The sequence below is a fragment of the Carex rostrata genome, chromosome 21 (genome assembly GCF_964058835.1).
Source record: "Carex rostrata chromosome 21, lpCarRost1.2, whole genome shotgun sequence".
Lineage (NCBI taxonomy): Eukaryota > Viridiplantae > Streptophyta > Magnoliopsida > Poales > Cyperaceae > Carex > Carex rostrata.
The window spans coordinates 998,488-1,022,303 of record NC_135938.1 but is presented as its reverse complement, the minus strand read 5'-3'; the positions used below and the strand labels follow the sequence as shown (position 1 = coordinate 1,022,303).

Sequence of the window (23,816 nt, the reverse complement as noted above, 5' to 3'; positions counted from 1 at the left end):
TGCAATCTAGAGACACTACTAGAGTTCTCCAAACACCTACAATTGGTGTGTTTGTATTACGGTTGTAAATGCCATATTATTTTGCCATATAGAGACACTACTAGAGTGCTCTAAACACTTTCAACTATAGTGTTGTATTAGGGTTGTAAACACCTTCAACTGGAGTGTACCCGTGCCCTTATACCCTATACCCGTGTACCCGTACCCGTTTATATTCAAAATTTCAAAATTTTTCAAATTCTCCCCCCACCCGTTTATATTGTTTTAATATATTTTTGATTTATATTTTATTTAACATATTAAAAATAAATGAACGTTTTAAAAATATATTATCAATTTAAAATGAACGTTTAGAAAATATATTATCAATTTAAAATGTAAACTAAAAATTTCAAGATATAAATAAATTATAAACACGTGTAAAGAAATAAATAAATAGATTTATACTTAGCCGAATAAATATACAAATTTTTTGCACGAATAATTTTTATATATAAGTTACAAATTTTATTTATATATACACTATTTGATATTGAACTATTCAGATTTTAAAAGTCGAATTATAAACATGTAATAATATTCGTACAACACCGTAAAAAAAACAGAAAAAAAACATGTTGGATCGCCCGGCCCCCCGGTTGGATCGCCCGGCCCCCCGCAAGTACAACGGGCACGGGTATAAAGACGAGCAGGACAGGGTTTTTGAAAAAAAAAACCCGTGATGTCCGGCCCGTAGTACTTGTATACTCACCGTATCCGTGCCCGTCCCCGGATATGCCCGGCCCGCCCGTGATCCAAACCCTGCATAAGGATAAGAGAAAAAGAGGGTGAAAGAGAGAGCCACGTGGTGTAGGGACTAGGGAGGCAGAAAAGCACAAAGAAGAGTGGGTCCCAGCATGAAAAAGTAGAGGAGAGAAAATGATTGGAAAAAAGAATAAAAAAATGGAATTGGAGGTGTTGCTTTTGAATCCAAAATTTTACAATGAGAAAGGGAACAAATGGATTGTAAAAAATTTGGATAAAAGAAAGGCTGCCGAATGGATTTTAGGATAGATTGATGGATTCTGCCCGAAACCCATTGATTCCCATCAAATAGTTTGCATCCGAACAGACCCTACGAGAGAAACTTGGGAACAAAACCAACTCCGTTTACCTTATAATTTAGTGAGTTAAGACAAGGACTGCCAGCGACGTCTGTTTGTTAATTTTATTGTTCATTCAATCAATATTTTATTTGAAAAGAGTTTATTTATCATGATATCTTACAAGTATCTGTGCCTTTGGTCATTTCTTCTGGCGGCTTTCAAAAGAGCGTCACAACTGATATCATTTAAGTCATTGGTCTTCGATCTTTTATGGGCCAGGCCATAAATGATCCGTAGAGCCCGTAGGAGGTATTGCTCACATGTTCTGCAAGCTTGGCCCATTAACATCTTGTCTAATTAATTCTGAGTTATTGCCATTCGTTATGGGTAGGAGTGGCAACGAACCGAACCGAACCGAACCGAACCGAACCGAACTTACCTTAGGTTTGAGTTTGATTTGAATTAATTTTGAACCGAACCTGGTTTGATTCATTTCGAACCGAACCCATTTCGAATCAAATTAATTGCGAACTACACATTTTTCGAATCGAACCTGAATCGAATCACAAACTAAATTATTTTTTAGCAGCGCTAGTTATACCGGTAGTTTATACATTAATTTTTTCTCGCGGAACAAAATTCACATGGCTTCCTTTTACCGGTATGAACTATGAAATTAGTGTTTTTAAGTTGAAAAATTATTCATGAAAAAATACATCAGAGACAACTTTCTGACCTAAGCTTGTTTCAAGCTTGGGGGAAACAAAATTTGTAAAAATCACCACAAAACGAGGGTATAGCTTCAGATAAAGAATGAATATTGATAAATTCGAGTTATTAGTCTTTTCAAATATCAAAACATCTCAGAATGAGAAGTTTAAGTGGTTGGTTTGTGGAGTGAATTAAAATTGGTTCAAGAAAAATCTAAATTATTGTCAAAATGATTCTCGAAATTCTTGATAATAACAACTCATGTAAGTTTTTGCATTTAGGAATTTAATTTGCATTTAGAGTCCAACCTGGTACCAGAGTATAAGATCTCTTTGCTTGAGGACAAGCAAAAGGTCAGCTTGGGGGAATTTGATATTGGCATATTTAATCTATTGTTCTGACCAATTCCCGTACCAAAACATGCATTTTAAACCATCAAATAGCATCTATTACATTGAATATCTATAGAATGTGGTACTGCTGCGCTTTCATTCTTATTTTGCAAAAAAACTGGCGAAATCAGGGAAGTTTATGACATTCTGAGATTCTGACGCGACCCGCATCATGGCCAACGCGAGTCGCATCACACCCTGACGCTACCACAAGACGCGAGACGCATCAAGCAGGTCGCACTGTCAACCAATGCGAGGCGCATCAGACAAATTCTGACGCGGGTCGCATCACTGTTGACGCGACTCGTATCGAAGTTTCCCAGAGCAGAAGGCGGAGGCCCAATAAAGCCTAGTAAAGGCCCAAATTGGATGGGTCATTTGGGAAAGCTATATAAAGACCACTCTCTGCCACCAACGAAGTGATTCAGAAAATTCAAGAAATTCAAACTAACTGGCTATTTGAAGTGTCACTCAAGAAAGAGAGCTGAGGAGGGAATATTTGAAGATTCTTCATAGATCCATTTCCTCTTTCGGTTTTATCATGATTTCTTCTCTTATCTCTTCATTTATGATGCTTGAGTAGATCATTCTTGTTTCTAGGGTTGATGTAGTCTGAAATTCTGTTTGTAATGCATTAAGTTTGAATCTGAGTTTTTCTTGTGTTTATTTGCCTGAGTATTATTTTTCCATTGCTTGATTGAGATTGTTTGAATGATTCTTGTTGTCTACTGTTGAATGTTTCTTGCATCTTTTCTAGTACTTTGGCCTTGATATTTCTTGCAATTAGATCAAGTATTTGAGGTAGATCTTAGATCCGAGATGTGAGATCAATAGTAACTGAGAGGTGAATTTTCCATCTATTGAGAGATAGTGGATACCTTTAGCAAACCAGACAAATGACTTAGGTTGAACACCAGTAAACGAGAGTTTGAGGTTGGAGATCTAAGAAGATGAAGTTGCATTTCCTTACCAGGTTCATTAAGCCAATAAACGAGAGTTGAGGTTTAGGAACATTAGGTACGGTCAATAGATCCTTACACAAGTGAATAACTCAGAAACAGGCTACATGTTGCATTCACTCGAGGACCACGCGGGTCGCGTCACAAGGGTCGCGTGCAAAAGCATGCGAGTCACGTGAGGGTTCAGAGAGGCAGAGTTGAGGATGAAATCTGAAACCCTGGAAACTTCATTTTAAAATCGAGTAAAACCAAATGTTTAATTGTTGTCAATTTCTATCATTGAATTTAGGAAATTTAAACAAATAAAATCAATCTTTTCTCACTTCTAGTACCTAACTGAGATAAGTAAAGGTCCAGAGTTGAACCGTACCGTCCCTGTGGATCGATACCTAATTATACTATTAGAGAAGGGTTGTGCACTTGCAACATAATTCGAAAACTAAATCACGGTTTAAAAAGGTAAAGCTAGATGTACCTGAAACTTTGTGTATACGCTTGCGTGTGAACACCAGCCAAACAAATAGATTCCGCCTCCTAATAATTATGTTATCTTTTTTACCTTTTTGGCGTAATTGCATCCATTAAGAGTGGTGATGGTCTGATGGAGACACTTCAGAGACTAATTAAGTACATACGTAACTACTAATTAACATCGCTAATTCAATCTTAATTTTATCGACGCACTGTTGGATAGTAATGTCACATTCTTTATTTTTGTATTCATGTGATTCAGCTTTCTCTTATCAAACAAATATGACTCTTATGTCATATATACTTATTTTTTTTTATTTAAAATATATGTATTTTATTATTATTGTTATATTATTTTACGGTTAATTAATCAGGTTATTTATTATTATATATTTTAAATATTTTCAAAATTTTATGAATGCATAATAATTTCTATAAAATTAATTATCTTTTAAAAAAATTTGTGCTTTCTTCAATAAATATTTCTCTTTTCGAAGCGAAATCCAAAAATCAACCTAATTTTGCAATTGTCCTCCAAGGAAGATGTGTCTTGAGACGCATCAGAAATTTTTTTTTTGATGTATTGTATATTTCCAACGATATACAATTAATTACACAACCACTAAATCTTAATTTGTTCCGTATTATACTCTCGAGCTACAATATTATTTATCTAATATTCACTTATTTGAAATTTATCATGAAAACTTCAATTACAACATGTCATTTTTTATTTAGAGTTTTTGAAATTATAGAAAGTACACATATAATTTAACCTTATATACTGCAATAGCGGCGTTATAGCATTTTCGGACCTTAAACGCTACGCTATGGGATAAAAGTGTGCTATTTCAACTAAGACTTACCGCTATAGCGGTAATAGCGGTTCGCTATCTGCACTACATGCTACGCGCTGTAGCGCACGGTATGCTACATAGGCTTTATATTAAAACCCAAACTGAAAATTAATTTTAAAGATCATTTTTTTTAAGGTCCATATTTATTTTGCTTCTAAATAGAAAAAATATAGTTTATTCCATGATGCCTATTTTTTTGTAATAGAAAAAAATATATAGTTTATGCCATGATACTTAGGTTATTTTGAATGAAAAAAAGATATATAATTTATGATATTATTATGGATATTTTGAATAGCAATTTGGACTTTATACTGGTTCAATATGAATATTTTAATTCCTTAATCAATTTTGTATTACTTATTGCTATATGCGACTTTAGATAATGTTTATAATTAGTAGAAATATAAAATGTAATTTTTTAAACAAAAAACGCTATGTAGCATAGCTTTCACTATATTTACGCTATTCGCAATAGTTTTTTTTTTTTTTAGCCTTTTCGCTATGACGCGATAATCGCTATTTAAAACCTTGATACTACTAATTTCCCACAAATTAGTGGAGTAGAAATAGACTATTCTTAATTTCTCTTGGTAAATTTATTATAAATCTTCGAATTAATTTAATATTTTTGCATTTCATTTCTCATTTTTTTTAACTGTTTGTCTTTATAATAAATTAATTTTAAAATTTATCATGTGATGAACTCGTCACTCATGAAGTAAAACAGTTAACTTTTAAGAATTTTGAATTCATCATTTAAAGTTAATCCCATAGATATAGATATGAAGTTAAACTCATTAAGAAACTAGATGAGCTTAACTACCTCCTAGTTTTACTAAAAAAAAGGATTAAGTATTAGTCATAGTCAATATTCACTAATAATAAATATATGATATTTTCGTTATTTCTTGAAATCATATAACAACATGCAGCTACCCTTCAACATGCATATTATCCGAATAATTTTACTCATGAACCAACTTATATTAGCTTATTCAAATATATGTGTCTGTTTTAATTTGTTTGTTTGTTTGTTTGTTTCTATTTTTTTCAATTTCGCTTGCTTACACGAGCTCCATATCAATATGGCGGTGTATATTTCTATTTAGAAATAATATATTATTTTATGCTGAAAAAAAATTAGTCAGATAGCTTTTAAAAAAAATAACATCAAAAAATTGTTACGGTGTATTCCAAGACATATTGTTTGCACCGTAAAAAAATTCAGTGCAAGAAATTTTTTTTACCCTATCACGCAATATTAAATACTATTTTTGTATGATGTAAACAATATATCCATATTTACAGCTGGTAACAATTTTATAACATTAAACCCTATGCGACTTTTTTTTTCTTCTCCAACAAAAACTAATATTTTATTTTCAATTTAGTAAATATCTCTATGAGGTAGGTCTTTTGACAGCCACATATTTAGTCCAGATTCTAACAGTGATGGCCTCCATACAAGCAACAATAACTATATAAGAAGAACTATCACACACACACACACACACACACACACATATATATGCAGTATGAAAAACGAAGTAACATATATATTTTTGAATCAGTCATCATGCATATGGCAATACTCTTCCAGCTAATCCTCTTAATTGTTGTTCGTTTAATATTCCTATTACCCTTCACCGCACAAAACAAGTCTAAGCTGCATGCATTGCCCCCGGGACCTCCTTCAATCTCCCATTTGGGTAACCTCTTCTGGTTCATTCCTTCTTTCTCTTCCCTTGCTCCAGCCCTTCAGCACTTGCGCAACAAATATGGACCTGTATTTACCCTCCATGTAGGTTCTACCCCTGCCATTTTTATCTCCAGCGGTGACCTGGTTTATCAGACCTTAGTTCGCAAGGGCCAAGCCTTTGCATTCCGGCCACCTCCATTTGGCACATTTCGTTCTCTCTCATCCAACCACCACACCATAAACTTGACTAGTTATAACCCCCAATGGCAGCTCCTTCGCCATAACATTTCCTCCTTTATGACTACCGCTTCATTTTCCTCCTCTGTTGCACTTAGTCGATCACTTGACATGCTCGTTCAGCAACTGAATCATCAGGCAGCAAGTGAAGGAAATATCGTTGTGCCTTCTGGAGACATTCAGTTTGCACTCTTCCAATTTTACACCTATTTGTGCTTTGGCGAGATACTAGACATAGAACAGCTGAAAGATCTTAGAGCGGTTCAACTAGGCATACTAGGTTTAGCAGTAAAGCTTAGTGTTTTTAATCTTTTACCTAAGGTTCTGATGCTTGTGTTCTTGCCGAGGTTGTGGAAGCTATCGAGTTTCCGCAAAAGGCAAGAAGAGATCATTGTTCCCATCATTACGGCGCGTCGACAATATCGCAACAAAGAAAATAGCAGAAGTCCTTATTCATATGTAGATAGCCTTCTTGCTCTTAGCGCCAAAGAAAATGGTAGGCGACTGACAGATGAAGAAATTGTCAACCTGTGTTCAGAGTTCATAAATGTTGCCACCGAGACCACGTCAACTGCTCTTGAGTCGATCATGGCCAACCTCGTCAAGCATGAAGCCATACAAGAAAAGCTATTTGACAGCATGAGACAATTTACCAAAAAGGGTGATCAACATATTGAGATGGAGAATCTAAAACATATACCATATTTGAAGGCAGTAGTTCTAGAAGGGCTCCGGCGACACCCACCAGCGCACTTTCTATTGCCGCACACTGTCGACAAAGACATCAATTTGGATGGCTACATCATACCGGGAGGTGCAATTATTAACTATGCAGTAGCAGAAATTGCGCGAGATGGGATGGTCTGGGAGGAGCCTCTAAGTTTCATGCCAGAAAGATTCATGGATGGTAATTATGAAAGAAATATGACTGATAAAGAGAAGATGAAGATGATGTCATTTGGTGCTGGCCGGAGGGCTTGTCCAGGTGAAGGGGTGGCCATGTTGGTGCTCGAGTACTTCATTGCGAATCTCGTATGGAGGTTTCATTGGAAGAGAATAGAAAATGCGGAGCTTGACATGACGGAGCTTCCGGGGCTTACTGTCACAATGAAACATCCGCTCCAAACATCTCTCGTTTCTAGAACAAATTAAGTACTGATAATGGTAATAGCATGTGGAGGCCTTCTGCAGATCTATGCTTGTAATGGTGCCTTTATATGTAAGTTGTGTAATTGTGTGCAGTTATTGTGAACTTTAGGCAGCTCCAAGGTATATATATATATGCTTAATTATTGCTCGTCATAATTTGAGGTCCTTTATTGTTTGTAAACATTAGCTAGGTAACTAAAAGGTATGAACTTAATTGCCGCGGGTAGGCTTTTATATATTTTATTTTTATGAAAGCCACGGGTAGGCTTTTATATATGTTGTAAAATATATAAATTAATTTTCTGTTTAAAGGAAAATATGAGCATGGCTTTATCTGAACGGCTCGTAGTACGTATATTGCAAATTTTGTTTCCTTCCAATTCAAACCTCGAAAAGAAACGACCGTGTGTATGAATCCATATCTTCATGATTAATTTTGTTTTCAGTTGCAAACTAATTTTCTTAAGAGTGAGGCTAACTATGATAATATCCATATTACTCTGTAAATATTTTTCTTAATTAATGAAATTGTTAGCGGCATAAATCCATCTAACCTTAGAAAAAGAAGATAATATACATATTACGGATAGATCCATCTATAAATTCATATCCTCATTTTCAAAATTTAAATAGTCTATCCAAACTATTAAATATGATTGTCATATGAAAATATACTTGAAAATCAAATTTTATTATTTTTTTATTATCTTTTAGATAGATAGAAAATCACTTAATCTAAAAATTCTAGACCAACCAAAAGTCGTGATTTTCCACCAATCTAAAAGATTTTAAAAAAAATGTAAATTTTTTTTATTAATTAAAATCGTTCATTTTTATTAAAACCATTATGTAAATTTGAAAAATATTCATTCTCTTGGTCAAATCCGATTTTGGGACCCATAACGAATGGCAATAACACAGAATTAATTAGACAAGATGTTAATGGGCCAAGCTTGCAGAACATGTGAGCAATACCTCCTACGGGTTCTACGGATCATTTATGGCCTGGCCCGTAAAAGATCGAAGAACAATTGTTGTTTTCGTATCAACCAAATGTCGAATCATCCTTTCGAAGATTGGCCGATGGCCTCTTATCTCATCTTATGGATACAATTAACGGCCCAGATGAACGTCAAAGAGTCCGACAGATGCGCACAATTTTTTGATGGAATCAGGAGCTTCCGGACCGTCCGATCCTACAATCATGATGCATGTAGAAAATGAAAATAGCACCATCGTTCTCATTAACGGTTAGTCTGTTTAATTTGGTAATGCTTCTTATTCTTCTTCTCTTTAAATTTATTTAAGGGTGCGTTTGGATGGGGGCATAATACCTAGAGGTGCTATCAGGTCGGGTCGGGTCGGGTCCGGATACTATTATATTTGGACTCGTACCCTAAAAGTGTTCGGGTCCAAATTTCGATCCATACACTTATCTGTTTCAATTCGGGTCGGGTCCGGATCCAGGTACCTATCTACCCGTAGATATTTCGGGTCCAGTCTTTCGGTTCCGGGTAAATATATACCCATAACTTGTTTGTAGATTATCCGGTCCGGTTCGGATACGGGGCGGTTCAGGATCCGGAGCGGGTATATGTCACAAAAAAATCAGGAGGATGGAGAGAAAAATAACTTTAGAAAAAAAAATATTGAAGAAGAGATATAATTTTTAAAAAGTAAAATATTAGAGATGATGATTTCATTTTCTATGGTTCAAAAAATATATGAATTAAATACTAATAATTTGTAGAAATGACATATCAATGAAAGCAATAAATTTCCATTATTATGCAGAGAATATCAAGGCAAATATTGAATGATATATCTATAGTAATAAATTTTATTTAAAAAATTAATGCGACTGTTATAGAAGGAATAAATTTGGCATCCATCTATGTGTATAAACATAGCGAATATGTGTAAAAAAATTAATATATGTTTTATCAGGTATTTATACGGGTATCGGGTTAGGTTCGGTTATGGGTCGGATAATTAAATGAAACCCATATCCTACCCATTACAGTATCGATTCCGGTTCGGATCCGGGTCGGATATTAAATTATTAATTTTGTAACCATACCCATAATTTAATCGGTTATATTTTTTAAACCATACCTTATCTAAATTAATTAGATCCGGGTCGGATCCGGTTCGGTTCCAGATCGGATCCGGGTAATCGGGTAAAAGTAGCACCTCTAATAATACCTCTAACCCAAGAATAGCTCCGCTGTTCCAGATTTCCTGCCATCCAAATGCCAAATAGAAATTAAGAATAGCATGGAAATATTGTTATTCTGCTATTCCGGTGAAAAGGTGGATTAGCAAATTTGAGAGAAACCAAGAATAGTGATATTAATAAAAAATACCTTCTTCACCTTTTTTTATTCATTCTCGACAGAACAATAGTAAAAATTTTATTAAATAGTAAACAAATTAGTATTTTGAAATTTATTATTAAATAGTAAAAAATATATTTCAAAATTAAATTTGTGTGATTTGTGTGATATTGTTTAATTAAATTTTAATTGTGATTAGATTGAAGTATTATTGAAAAATATGATGCTTCATATATATTTAACAAGTCATTATAAATATAAAGTTAGTTGAAAAGATAAAAACAAATAAATCATTATTATATTATTTCCCTCCATTGCTATTCCAACCGTTTTTTTTTTCCTACCACCCTCAAAAATCAGAATTAAATGAATACCATCCGAAAAATCGAAATTCAGATTCCGCCACGTTCGCACCGTGGATCTGCGAACGGGTTGACCCGTCCGCAGATCCACGGTGCGAACAGGTCGGTGCGCAGATCCACAGTGCGAACGGGTCACTCGAGCGGGTCATGACGCAAGCGGGTCAAAGCGAGCGTGTGAGTGCACAGATCCACGGGTCGGTGCGCAGATCCACGGTGCAAACGGGTCACGCGAGCGGGTCAGTCCGCAGATCCATTTCACGAACGGGTTGGCGATCCGTCCGCAGATCCACAGTGCGAACGTGGCGGAATCTGAAATCTGATTATTCGGGTGGTAGTCATTTAATTTTGATTTTTGAGGGTGGTAGGAAAAAAAAAACGGCTATTCCAAACATACAATCCAAACAACATTTCTACTAATCCGAAATTGTCAAAGTTAGTGTTATTCTTGGATCCCTTGGGTTAGCACTATTCTCAACCACTAATCCAAAAATCGCTATTCTTGTACTAATCCTTGCACGATCCAAACGTACCGGGGTATGTTTGGATGTAGCGAGAATAGCGAGAACAGCGAGAATAGTGCTGTTCTGATCCATCCAAACATACTCAGGAACAGCGAGAATAGCGATGTTCTCGCTATTCCTACAAAAACATGGAATAGCAAACGTACTCTCAAATGTTCAATTCCTACAGTAGCTATTCTAAATGTTCAATCCAAACAACATTCCGAATAGCTTTGAATTAGCGCTATTCTTAAATAGTAACTATTCTAGCTATTCTTAACTTACTATTCTCAACAGTAGCTATTCCCTGAACCCTAAGCACCTTCTATAAATAAGAATTTTCATTTTATAGTGAAAATTTCTTATTTTTTTTAAATATAATATTTTATGTCGTCCTTACAAAATAAAATTATGCAATACTTATTTATTTTATCTCCAAATCTCTTTTTTGAAATGCTTTGCAGTGACTGCTAACTGCTAAGCTAAGCTAAGGTCAATCCCCCAATCTCAACATTTTGGTTTCGCCTATTTATCTATACAGACGGATAATTGATTTTTTTTTGTTTAAATATGAATATATATATATATATACATATACAGAGTACGGCTAACGCGCTTCCTCTAGCATATGGGCCGAAATGCTTCTGGTGGAAATTTGAAATTTCAAAATCCAAAAAGTCGATCTGAACCGTTCATCTTCTTCTCCATATTAATATCTGCTTGGAGACCAAATTTTATATTTTTCTGAATTTTTTTACTATTTATTAAGCCACTTTGAAAATTGCTGATCCAACGGTGGCTTACCAAACAGTAAAAATCAGAAGCTACCGTTGGATCAGCGATTTTCAAAGTGGCTTAATAAATAGTAAAAAATTTCAGAAAAATGTAAAATTTGGTCTCCAAGCAGATATTAATATGGAGAAGAAGATGAACGGTTCAGATCGACTTTTTAGATTTTGAAATTTCAAATTTCCACCGGAAGCATTTCGGCCCATATGCTAGAGGAAGCGCGTTAGCCGTACTCTACATATACATATATATATATATAGAGATGGGTTATGGTGCATTGCAATGCATAGGCCATGGTGTGCATTGGACCATAAATCACCGATTCAAAGTCCAAATGACCGATCCAAACCGTTCATCTTGTTCTCCATATTAATATGTGCTTGGAGACCAAATTTTACATTTTTTGGAATTTTTTTACTATTTATTAAGCCACTTTGAAAATCGCTGATCCAACGGTGACTGTTTCGAACAGTAAAATCAGAAGCCACCGTTGGATCAGCGATTTTCAAAGTGGCTTAATAAATAGTAAAAAAATTCCAAAAAATGTAAAATTTGGTCTCCAAGCACATATTAATATGGAGAACAAGATGAACGGTTTGGATCGGTCATTTGGACTTTGAATCGGTGATTTATGGTCCAATGCACACCATGGCCTATGCATTGCAATGCACCATAGCCCATCTCTCTCTCTCTCTCTCTCTATATATATATATATATATGAGTTAGGCTGGGGTGCTATGGATAGCATAGTGGCCTCTATGCTACGGCTCAATATTCGAGTTTTCAAAATCCAAACGGTCGATCCGAACCGTTCATCTCATTCTCCATATTAATATCTGCTTGGAGACCAAATTTTACATTTTTCTGAATTTTTTTACTATTTATTAAGTATTTTACAAAATTGTTGATCCAACGGTGGCTGCACAAAACAGTAAAACCGTTGGATTAGCGATTTTCAAAGTGGCTTAATAAATAGTAAAACAATTCAGAAAATTATAAAATTTGGTCTCCAAGCATATATTAATATGGAGAATAAGATGAACGGTTCGGATCAACCGTTTGGATTTTGAAAACTCGAATATTGAGCCGTAGCATAGAGGCCACTATGCTATCCATAGCACCCTAGCCTAACTCTATATATATATATATATATATATATATATATAATTATCTGTATTTGTATCTATATTCGCTTCTAAAACTAAAATTATATTCGTTTTTGTATCAGTATCCACACACACATATGTATTTGTATCTGTATTCGTAAATTATTCTAACATTCAAATATGCAAAAAATTCAAATACAAATCTGATTTCATATGGATAATATCCAATACGTTTGCACCCTGCCTTTGACTTACTCTATCCTTTATTTATAGAATCTGTATCCTCTCAGGTACTGTAAAGGATTACTCTCACTTTACGGTTTGAGATTAAATTTCAACTAGTTTGGGATTCGGATCACCATAGAAGGCAGTATTTTTGGGCCTTGAGATTGGTGCCAAATTAAAAAGAACGGTCCAGGTCTAGTAATTGTGAAAGATTCCCTTATCAGGTATTGGAGAGGATGCGAATTCTTATTTATAGGCACTCAATCAAGCAAATTAAGGTTGAAACATAATAAAAGAAACCGTGGAATGGAGAATTTTCACAGTGAGGGATAGGATTTAGTATGACCACAGCTCAATCATCGACCATGATCTTTTATGACAATTTATCTACTGCTATGTGAACTCTGGTCCATTGTTCATCATAGTCACAAGATTTGCGAATTAAATTTGAATAATTCATTGTTTTGGTGATACCGAACCGAATGCAGAATTTTTCGATTGACCAAACTTTGACCGAATTAAACTCTAATAATTTGCGAATTTTACAAATTTTTCCCGAATTTTTCCTAGAACATTTTTTTTTTCTTTTTTTCTTTCTTGCAGAATTGAGATATCTGATCCAGATAATTTCGAATCATTTCCGAATTATACCCGAATTATTTTCGAATCACGAATTTTTGACCTCGCCGAACCGAACCCGAATAATTCATTTGTCACTATGGTTAACTATGGTTAATTATGCTGGCTCCTTTAACGATCCACGCACGAACGAATGCACAACTTTTGCTACAGGAGATCAAGCAGGTCTTGAAAGCTTGCGAGCATCTAACCTATCATTTTGGATCCAGCCAAACCACTTCATCTCCCTCTGGTGCACTGTAACTCCCATCCCCGATTCTTCTCAATTTTCCAACATTGATCAATTACTTGTTGAATTTGTTAAAGTTTTTGATCTTTTCCCTGCAAGTTTTGCTTTGTTATTGTTAAAATATCTCAAACAATACCCAATTCTATACCAATTTCCCTCCCACGAAGAATTTCTTGGTATTGGTTCTCGATCCTGTCTCATTCTGATAAATTCCGATCCCAATTGCTTCCGTTGCTCTGATTTCTGTTTGAATATCCGTAAATCCTGTAGTCGGTATTTCAGTTCTTAATTTAAACAGCCATGGTTTGCCGAGTGCTATTTGATTTCTTGTTGAAGCTTCTCAATCTCGTGCTTGGGATACTTGGATTGGGCATGATTGGCTACGGAACTTATATGCTAGTGAAATGGATAAAGCTCTCTTCTGATACTAATTCTGACTTAGTTTCTCATCCTTTACTTCTTTTTGTATCAAACGATACCCTGAAGGAACTTGAGAAAGCTTGGTACGTGTTATATCTGATTTTCGATTGCTAGTTATGAATCCTTATTCGGGATGTTCGTATGATACAATTACCATGTCATTATATTTTTATTAGCTTACAATGTTTACTGTGTTTTTCAATTCATGGTTGCCCATTAGGGCCTTTAAACCTGACTTTATTTTAGTATAATTTTTTTTTTTTAAATGACTGGTTTGTAAAATTCATCTTACCAAAAAAAAAAAAATAGTAACAAACAATTTCAGTAAGATACTGCAGACCGGGCCTTGCTGGTATGAGATCGAGATTTTATAATTTTTTGCTTATGTAAAATTCATTTATTTTATTTGTTTATTTCTGCAGGTTCATATATGCTTTTATAGGAATCGGACTTCTACTGTTAATTATGTCTTGCTTTGGGTGCATTGGAGCAGTAACAAGGAATGGATGCTGCTTGTCTTTTGTATCCTTATCGTTACCCTCTATAAACACATCTGTTTCTTTATTTGTTGTATTTGTTTAATATTTAGGGACATAAGTGTTAGCCTATCCTGGATCAGTACCAGTACCAGTACCAGTACCGGTACCAGTAGTGCTCTGGTTCAATCACAAAGTTTTTCATTATTTTTTTTTTCTGTTTAGGTGTTTATTTAGGCTTTATGGTTTTATTAAGACTTATCATTGACTTGTGCTTAGCAAACATGAGGTATCCTATTGTTAGCTATGCAGCACTACCTCATTTACATTTCTTGTGCGTGAAATACAAAATGTTGTATCTACAACTTTTGAGATGTTGATTTTCTTTACTAGCATAATTTTCCTTAATATCAAACAAAAGTATTCCTTCTTGATTATAGTGTTGATAGTTGTTGAGCTCGTTGCAGTAGCATTTATCTTCTTGGACCACAACTGGAAAGATGTAATCATTTTTCAAATTTTTCTGGTTTAATAGATTTATTTTGGTTTATAATTTATTAAATTTTCTAGTAACTGCTGTGAATTTAATTGTATCTTATGCACTTTACAGGTGATTCCAGCAGACAAAACAGGGAATTTTGAAATAATTTATAACTTCTTGGGGAAACACTGGAAAATTGCTAAGTGGGTTGCACTTGGCGCTGTTGTTTTGGAGGTACTATTTTCTAAAAAAAAAAAAAAAAAAATTTAAGAAGCAATGGTACATCCACAAATAAATATGTATATACTGCCTTGTTTTTAAATTAAATATGTACTTCTATATAAAATATTTGTAGGCAATAGCTTTCATGCTAGCTCTGGCAGTGCGATTATCGAATCAACAATTTGATGAGGATGAAGATGATGAAGAGTACATAATTGGGAGGCAAAGAGATGGGGCTCGACAGCCGTTGATTAGTAACAGACAGAATCCCCAGCCTTCATCTGGAGTGCCCACTCTCGAGCCTCGACCAATCAGAAATGATGCCTGGAGCCAAAGGATGAGAAACAAGGTATTGAATTATATACAACAAATTTCTTTGAGAAATTCTCAAGTGGATCAGATTTCATGCAAAGAGGTTTGTTTCAGTTATTGAGCAGTTCCATTGGTTCCTATTTTCTGTCTCAGAATTTATAAATTTATTACTATTTTCCTAATTATTGAGGAATTTAATGACTGGTTGTGTTTAGTGAAGCAAACAGTACTGTAGGAATGTTGAGAGGAATTATATTTTTGATTCTTTTACCCTGAGGAAATATTTTATAATTGTTTTTTTTTTTTTTGGCGAACTTTGCAGTATGGGATTGACGTATTGAACTTTTCATACAACCAATCAGAGAATGCGAGGGAACAAAAGGGAAGATGCACTGTACTCTGAGAATTGAAGAAAAGTTGGAGTTTCTTTAGCCCTTAATTACAGTTACAATGTAAAACAATTCAAATGTTAATCAGACTGTGGATGTTCTACGATGTATGTAAAGAGCAATGACTTGCTGATAGAAGTTTATTTATTTTTTTTTTTTGTACCATTGATGTACCCATGGAGCTCGTAAAGTGCCAAATTCAAGACACCACACGTCAGAATATAACATGCAAACCAACTTCAAGTTGAGCTAGGTACCGTGATTAGTTTGCTCTTAATTTTCTTGCTAGACAATGAAAAATTGGCTCACATGTGCTGGAATTAGGGGTGAAAACGGAGCGGATACGGAGCGGATAATGCTGATACCATATCCGCATCCGTCGGATAATGAGCGGATACGAATACGGATACGGATAGTAAACGGATATCAAAATTTAAAACCAAATCCGCCTTAAACGGATACAGATACGGAACGGATAGTCCACGGATACGGATTCGAATACGGATATAAAACGAATAATGATCGGATAATTGAGTCACATAAACTTTATATACAAATAATGTGGGGAATACAAAAATAATATAAAGATACAAGATTTTCTATATTAGATAATAACAGAAAAAAATGAAAAACAAATCAGAAAAGAAATAAAAGGTTTGAAATGGAAAAGGGAGAATAGAAGAAATTGTAGGGAATGGAAAAATAAAAGAATAGCCAATATTAAATATTCAAGACATGCTTCAATTACACAAAAGGGTGTTTAGTGCAGTGGCTATGTGCTATGGTTCTTAAACATGAGGTCTTGGGCTCGATTCACGCCAGCTGCAGTTTTTGAATATTTTCAAATAAAAGTGGGTTTCCATGTTTGGTTAAATTCGGATTTATTCGGATATCCGTTCCGTTTACGGGTATTGGAATTTATCCGAATTCATATCCGGATATATTGTGAATACTAAGAAATTATCCGGATCCGTATCTGTCTATTATCCGACCCGCATAATTCGGATATGGATAGTAACCGGATTCGGATCGGATAATCCGGCTCCGTTTTCACCCCTAGCTGGAATGCTTTTCCAAGTCATCTTCAAAAAAAAAAGAAAAAAAAAAAGAAAGAAAGATAAACGTTGGTGTTAGGCCTCCATGACTTAAAAGAAAAGGGCCCAACTCGCTAGCGCTCAGAAAATGAGTCCAATGGATAATGAGGTAAGCTCTTTACAATATTTGATTAAACTTAATTTGGCAGCTATGTTTTGATAAATAATAACGCAAGGCGTGAAACTCATTTACTGAGAGAAAACAAGGATGCGTACAATTATGAGACCCCTTTAGATATGTCCATTAATTAACTTCATCAGACTGTGCATGAATTATTATTCCGTCCTTCACCAGATTTTATCCCCAAGTTCCCAACCCAACTACCATTCAGACCTTCCTCAGATTGGATTTGGAAGTATCTATAATTAGCAGCTATGGCTATGTAACTCAAATATCTACACACATATTATAATTTTATTTTCTTGTGCAGTAACGTGTATTACAGTTCAAACTTTTTTATTTATTATACACAACCTTATGCTTTGTTCACTCCTTCCTTCTGTTTTGCAAAAAAAAAAAAAAAAAAAAAAAAAGTTTGAGGGATCGGACTTGGGTATTAATTTACCACTTGCGTGTACATTTTTGCAAATTAAATTTGATGTACTATTCATTATCTTTCTAAGAATTTTGATGGAAGTTTTTGAAGCCTTGTCCTTTTTCACCACCAACACAGCCGTTATGTTGCCATCTGGACAACAGACATTGCCACTAGAAAGAGAAAACATTGAAGGAAAACAAAATACATGACAGTTTCTTACTGCTTTTTACCAGAACTGGTAACTTTGTCAGTGTGCTTTCAATGATGCGTACTAATCTTGTGAGAATGGCAGTTTAGCAAATATTTTTCTTTTGTCGCATGTGTTAAATGCTAAATGTTAAGGCATATCCATCATTACCAAATGCCTTATAATCATATATATTTAGACGAACTATATTAACATTTCTTGTGATGATCGCCTAGGATCAATCTAACTACTGCCACAATAGGAACTTAAATTTATTTCTTCATTGTTGTTTGCTCCTCGCCTCATTCTCTGTTCGAAAGAGCGACTGAATAGGTACATCTTTAAGTTCTTATTTCTTTTACAAGATGTATAGAATTATGATAGCAAAACCAGTGCTATCGCATGATGCTGCCTGTCCAAGTTTCACGTATGAAAGTTAATTTTAGATTGCCTGATTAGGTTTGACCTATGATCAACAACATTGAAGGGACATCAATGTTGCTCTGAATATATCTTTATTTAAATTTTACTTCAAAAAAGAAAAGAAAAGGGATTTTGTTTAATTTAGTTTTACAGCTGACAATGTAATTAAAGGATTAACTAAATCAAATGATTTTTTCGACTATGGGTTTTGTTGGGGAGGGTGGAAGTGTTTGTAAACTCCAAGTAACCGAGTTCCATATTTGAGGGGATTTTGAGGGGGTTCATAAATCTATAGATTCCGATATGTAATTACATAAAATTGATCCATATTAAGAGTACTAGACATTAATTTTTTAGGACATGATAACCTTACGTCGATCTTGTATTTTTTTTAATCCAAATGTGGCCTTTATACTCCAGCACCATATTTACGGCACAAAATTAAGGTTTATTTTCCTATCGAGACTCTTAAAACTTTGGTTGAACAACCAGTTAGGATTTTTGGAGATGAGTCAAGTACAGGATCATCAAAATATTGACTTGTCGAACAGGGACAGTATCTGCCAAAGTAAAATTTTAAGAGTTTCGATATCGAACAGGGATGAAACAGTATCTGCCAAAGAATGAAATGGAATTTCTCCAAGGTGTCCGTGATCATTATAGGTAAAGTCAAGCAATACAGGGCTATTAGCTAGAGTCATAACTAACATTCAATCCTAACAGCCCTTTTGCTATTAACTACCTTTTTCTCTGAATAATATCTCTTGTTTTTTCCTCTTTATATCACCTTACCTCCATATTTCTACCTTCTCCCTTTCTTTTCCTAATCTAATATTTAATGTACATCAATCATCCTTTATTACAGTTCTCTCATTTAGGCATGGATGCCAATGATCCCCAAACCAAGGACTTCTTTGCATCCCCGGCTCTCTCTCTTTCTCTTGTAAGTTGAATATCATTTTTTTAATTATGACAATATAAATTAAACATCTTTTAGATGATAAAAAAAGTTGTAATATTGTGCATGTGGATACTGTAAAGCATTTAGTATATGTACATGACAGCTTATTTGCATTGCAAAAGTTGGCTGGGCTAATTTCTTCTTTCATTTGTTAGTATTGTAACTTCTCTTATTTTCTTAATGATTGGTGCCTTGAAATAAAATTTCAATCTTATAAGTCATTACGTCAACTGCCTGATATGAGAAAATGGACAATAGGTGCAGATATGAAGTTTTCTTATAAATAATCGGCATTCTAACAACATTATCAGAAAAGTAGACCAGCATATATATATATAATAAAAAATAGTAAAAAAATTTCAAAAAATGTAAAATTTGGTCTCCAAACACATATTAATATGGAGAACAAGATAAACGGTTCGGATCAACCGTTAGGATTTTGAAAACTCGAATATTGAGCCGTAGCACCATAGCCCTCTATGCAACCAATAGCACCGTAGCCTCACTCTCTCTCTCTCTATATATATATTAAGAACAAAAATTACCACTCTGGTTTCATTTAGTAAAAATCTAGAAATAAAGGGATGGCATTCTCTAATGTAACAATAAGTCTTTGCATGCAATGACTAGTAGTTAGATTCGTATGGTTTCCAAGCTATTAACTCTTTTACAAATCAAAAGGCGGGTGTGTTCCGGAATGCACCAAAGCCAAGAGAGGAGCTGGAAGCAGGGGATGAGGGGACAGGAGGTGGTGGGTATGAAGGGGAGCCGGCAGAGATAAGCAGTGAGAACACCGGGCCCAGATATCAGTCTGATGAAGCTGAGGTGGCAAATGGATCCGGTGACGAGGATGCAATTGATGGTGGTAACAAAAAGAAAAGGAAAAAGAATTACCATAGACACACCACCGAGCAGATAAGGGTCATGGAAGCGTAAGTGTGATATTTGCATTTAGGTTTTGAGCATGTGACTTTTGCAAAACTAAAATAGGGTTGGATAACCTCTTGACCACTGAATACACAACATTATATAAATCAGCTCAAATTACTATAAATTGGAAGAAAAGAAAAAAATCATATGATTTCTTGTGGTTTTAGCCTGAATTTTAGTTCCTTGATGGTGTCTTGCTTGATTTTGACGGTAATTACATCTTTTTAGGATGCTTATATTTTTTTTACTTATGTTCATTAATTTTGCAATATTTGTATCCTTGATTGTCAATATAATATCGGCCTGCTTGCTTTTCTTTTCTACACCACTCATGAATGTAATTACAAGATAGTTAAAACATTTTCTTCTTCTTTAAATCCTGCATGAATAGATTATTCAAAGAATCACCGCACCCTGATGAGAAGCAGAGACAGCAACTGAGCAGGCAGTTGGGCCTTTCTGCCCGCCAAGTCAAGTTCTGGTTTCAAAACCGACGTACACAGATCAAGGTATGATATCATCTTTTCCTCAAATAAACAAGAAGGTAAATATATAGTTTTTTTTTCCATGTTTTGTTCAAATGAAATAATCCTTTAATTAAAACTGATGACTGATTATATATATCATTAGGCAATTCAAGAGAGGCATGAAAACTCACTACTCAAATCTGAGCTGGAGAAGCTGCAGGAGGAGAACCGAGCCATGAGGGAGGCAATCAATAAGGCCTGTTGCCCCAGTTGTGGTCTTGCAACTACAAGCAAGGATGGTGGGGTTACCACAGAGGAGCAGCAGCTGCGGATTGAGAACGCCAGCCTAAGAGCTGAGGTTGTACAATAAATGACATCATTAACTTATCTTTGGATATCTAATATTCCATTTCATACCTCAGATGAATGCAACAGTCAGTGCTATCTTACGATCGTCCTGAGATCGACTTTTACTATTACTTTGGTTTTATCAACTAGAATGCCACCCGTAGTCTAGTTGGTAAACTATTTCAAAAATTGAACAAACATATTATATATATGAATCAAATCCAAATTATTCTTTGTCCAAATTTGCAGATAGAGAAGTTGAGAGGAATTCAGGGAAAAACAGCCCAAGGAACTGCCTCCCCGAGTTCCTCATGCTCTGTGGTATCAAACAACAAGACTAGTGGGGCCCCAGAGAATTATAAGGGACTCTTTGGTCTTGATAAGTCTAGAATCTTAGAGATTGCTGAAACAGCAATGGATGAGCTCATTAAAATGGCTTCCTCTGGAGAACCACTCTGGGTTCGAAGCATCGAAACAGGGAGGGACATACTAAATTATGATGAATATCTGCGCGAATTCCCCAGAGGCACTCGCAAAGATTGCTTGCTCTGGAAAGCTGTTGAGGCATCAAGGGAGAGTGGAGTAGTGTTTCTTGAAATGAATCACCTTGTGCAAGCTTTCTTGGATGTGGTACTATTATGATTGGGTTTCATTTAATATGGTCCTCAATATTTGTTTGTCGGAATTTTCTAATAGTTACATTATGTTTTTCCATAATTGATATGTCAGTAAAGTGCCTAACATAGTCCTTATACCGGTGCAGAAACAATGGAAGTCACTACTCCCAAGTATGGTTGCCAAGGCAATTACTCTGGATGTTATCCATGCTGGTGACTCTGAAACCAAAGATGGAATCGTTCAATTGGTACTCTTATTTGATCCAAAACATCAGCAAATACATGCTATAATTCACAATAAATTGTAACTTACTGATACTGATTGCGGATATGGTTTAACTTAGATGTTTGCAGAGCTACAAATGCTAACACCACTAGTACCAACAAGGGAGTTGTACTTCATTAGGTACAGCAAGAAGCTAAGCGCAGAGAAGTGGGCCATCTTAGATGTGTCTGTCGACAAAATCGAACAAAGCATTGATACTTCACTTGTCAAGTGCAGGAAGAATCCCTCTGGCTGCATTATAGAGGACCAGGCTAATGGCCACTGCAAGGTAAGTCTAAATAGGGGTGGGGGGTAGGTCAGGGAGGGACTGATGATTAAACATTTAATTGTATATGGAAGTGAACTTCAATTACAATTACATTTTGTGACATTATAGGTTACATGGGTAGAGCATACAGAATGGCAGAAGAGAACAATTCCAGCCATGTATCGATCGGTTGTTCTTGGTGGCCAAGCATTTGGTGCTAGGCATTGGATGGCTACTCTTCAACAACAATGCGAGCGTATTGTCTTTTGCATGGCCACCAATGTTCCAACCAAGGACTCTAACGGTGATAATTCTCCCCCATTTAATACAATATTTACAAAAGAAAGGTTTTTTGTTTGGACATCTTTTGAAGAATTAATGGAGGCCAATAGATGGTTTCTTGCTCTCTCAGGACTCAGGCTATGTACAGGGAATGCCTTGAGGTCTTGCTACAAAATAGGACTTGTTCTTAGAAAATTAATAGCTTGATTGCTTCTTATTATTCTCATTTATTTATTTATTCATTCATTTGATAGGGATATCTACACTAGCAGGAAGAAAAAGCATGTTGAAGCTAGCAGACAGGCTGACTACAGGTTTCTTTAGTTGTGTTTCTAGTTACCACCACCGCTCGTGGCAAAAGTTGTCGAAGGGAAATGAGGAGATTCGATTCATGTCTCGTAAAAATGTAAATGAACTAGGAGAGCCTCAAGGGTTGATTGCCTGCGCTGTATTGTCGACTGCTTTGCCCATCTCACCACTCACTTTATTTGAATTTCTGAGAGACGAATCAAGAAGATGTGATGTATGTTTTTTCACACAAATATCGAGTAACTTAAAAGAAAAACACAAGATAACTTTGCATTGCTGATGATTTGTATCCTTTTTGTAATAAAAATTTCAGTGGGATATCATGCTCTCAGGAGGGCCTACACAAACAATTGTGAGCTTAGCCAAGGGTCAGGATCGTGGTAATTGCGCAACGGTTCATGTAAGCTTTTTTATTTTTCTTTTTAAAAATAAGGTTCAATGACAGTATATACAACTAGTACAGCTTAGTTTGTATCTGTTGTAGCTGATACTCGAGTCATCAAGTGTTGTTCTTAACCAATAATAAGTCATGTGATCTCTTGGCCTGAGTTGCAGGCCCCGAAATCCCAGGATAAATCCAACAGACTCATCTTACAAGATAGCAGTACAAATTCATACGAGTCGGCGATAGCTTTTGCTCAAGTGGAAGCTGACAGCCTGCAATCTGTAATGACCGGATGCGATTCAAGCAGTGTGCCAGTTCTAGCCTCTGGTTTTGCAATTCTACCAGATGGACTCGAATCGAAACCTATAGTGATTACAACTAGGAACAAGGATGAAAAAGGAGGCATGGAAGGTGGGTCACTACTCACCATTGGATTCCAAATTCTGGCAAACCCTTCACCTACAGCAAACTTAACAGCAGAGAAGATCGAGGCAGTGACGAGTCTCGTCTCGTGCACGTTGCATAACATAAAGAAAGCCATGCAATGTGAGGATTGATGAGTGAATGTTTCTAATTCTAAACCAGTATCCGACTTTGTCTGTTAACGTCATTATCAGATTCAATTGTGCAAATCATATGGTACTGCATTTCTGTGCAGCTGACCTTGCTTAAATTTATCTAAGCATATCATG

At 35.3% G+C, this 23,816-nt stretch overlaps 3 protein-coding genes and 1 pseudogene across 4 annotated transcripts in view; all 4 read left to right on the top strand.

Annotated features, from left to right (window-relative positions):
* The first annotated feature begins 2,832 nt into the window (after positions 1-2,832).
* LOC144572974 (ubiquitin family protein) overlaps positions 2,833-23,816 on the top strand; it is a 49,206-nt gene continuing 28,222 nt past the window's right edge. For both annotated transcript variants that reach the window (XM_078322616.1, XM_078322617.1), the window contains exon 1: positions 2,833-2,836. The gene's annotated coding sequence lies outside the window, so the exon portion shown is untranslated. The remainder of the gene's footprint in view (positions 2,837-23,816) is intronic.
* Positions 6,061-7,581, top strand: LOC144573635 (cytochrome P450 89A2 pseudogene; annotated as a pseudogene).
* Positions 13,613-16,081, top strand: LOC144573455 (tobamovirus multiplication protein 2A-like). The gene is made up of 6 exons (XM_078323238.1): positions 13,613-14,252; positions 14,592-14,691; positions 15,067-15,147; positions 15,256-15,360; positions 15,482-15,697; positions 15,983-16,081. The coding sequence occupies exons 1-6, from the start codon at positions 14,050-14,052 to the stop codon at positions 16,061-16,063; spliced, it is 786 nt and encodes a 261-aa protein (XP_078179364.1). The 5' UTR covers positions 13,613-14,049; the 3' UTR covers positions 16,064-16,081.
* Positions 19,065-23,797, top strand: GL2 (HD-ZIP IV family of homeobox-leucine zipper protein with lipid-binding START domain-containing protein). Its single transcript, XM_078322613.1, has 11 exons — positions 19,065-19,235; positions 19,935-20,185; positions 20,575-20,692; positions 20,814-21,008; positions 21,248-21,628; positions 21,762-21,863; positions 21,960-22,169; positions 22,278-22,452; positions 22,685-22,953; positions 23,053-23,139; positions 23,295-23,797. The coding sequence occupies exons 1-11, from the start codon at positions 19,131-19,133 to the stop codon at positions 23,679-23,681; spliced, it is 2,280 nt and encodes a 759-aa protein (XP_078178739.1). The 5' UTR covers positions 19,065-19,130; the 3' UTR covers positions 23,682-23,797.

What these genes read in the sequence shown, in the direction of transcription:
- LOC144573455 (XM_078323238.1), top strand. Translation starts at nt 14,050, where the DNA reads ATGGTTTGCCGAGTGCTATTTGATTTCTTGTTGAAGCTTCTCAATCTC. An exon ending in AAGGAACTTGAGAAAGCTTG is followed by an intron (nt 14,253 to 14,591) that starts GTACGTGTTATA and finishes TTATTTCTGCAG; the next exon opens with GTTCATATATGCTTTTATAG. An exon ending in GCCAAAGGATGAGAAACAAG is followed by an intron (nt 15,698 to 15,982) that starts GTATTGAATTAT and finishes CGAACTTTGCAG; the next exon opens with TATGGGATTGACGTATTGAA.
- GL2 (XM_078322613.1), top strand. Translation starts at nt 19,131, where the DNA reads ATGTACATCAATCATCCTTTATTACAGTTCTCTCATTTAGGCATGGAT. An exon ending in TCCAACCAAGGACTCTAACG is followed by an intron (nt 22,453 to 22,684) that starts GTGATAATTCTC and finishes TTCATTTGATAG; the next exon opens with GGATATCTACACTAGCAGGA. An exon ending in ACGAATCAAGAAGATGTGAT is followed by an intron (nt 22,954 to 23,052) that starts GTATGTTTTTTC and finishes TAAAAATTTCAG; the next exon opens with TGGGATATCATGCTCTCAGG.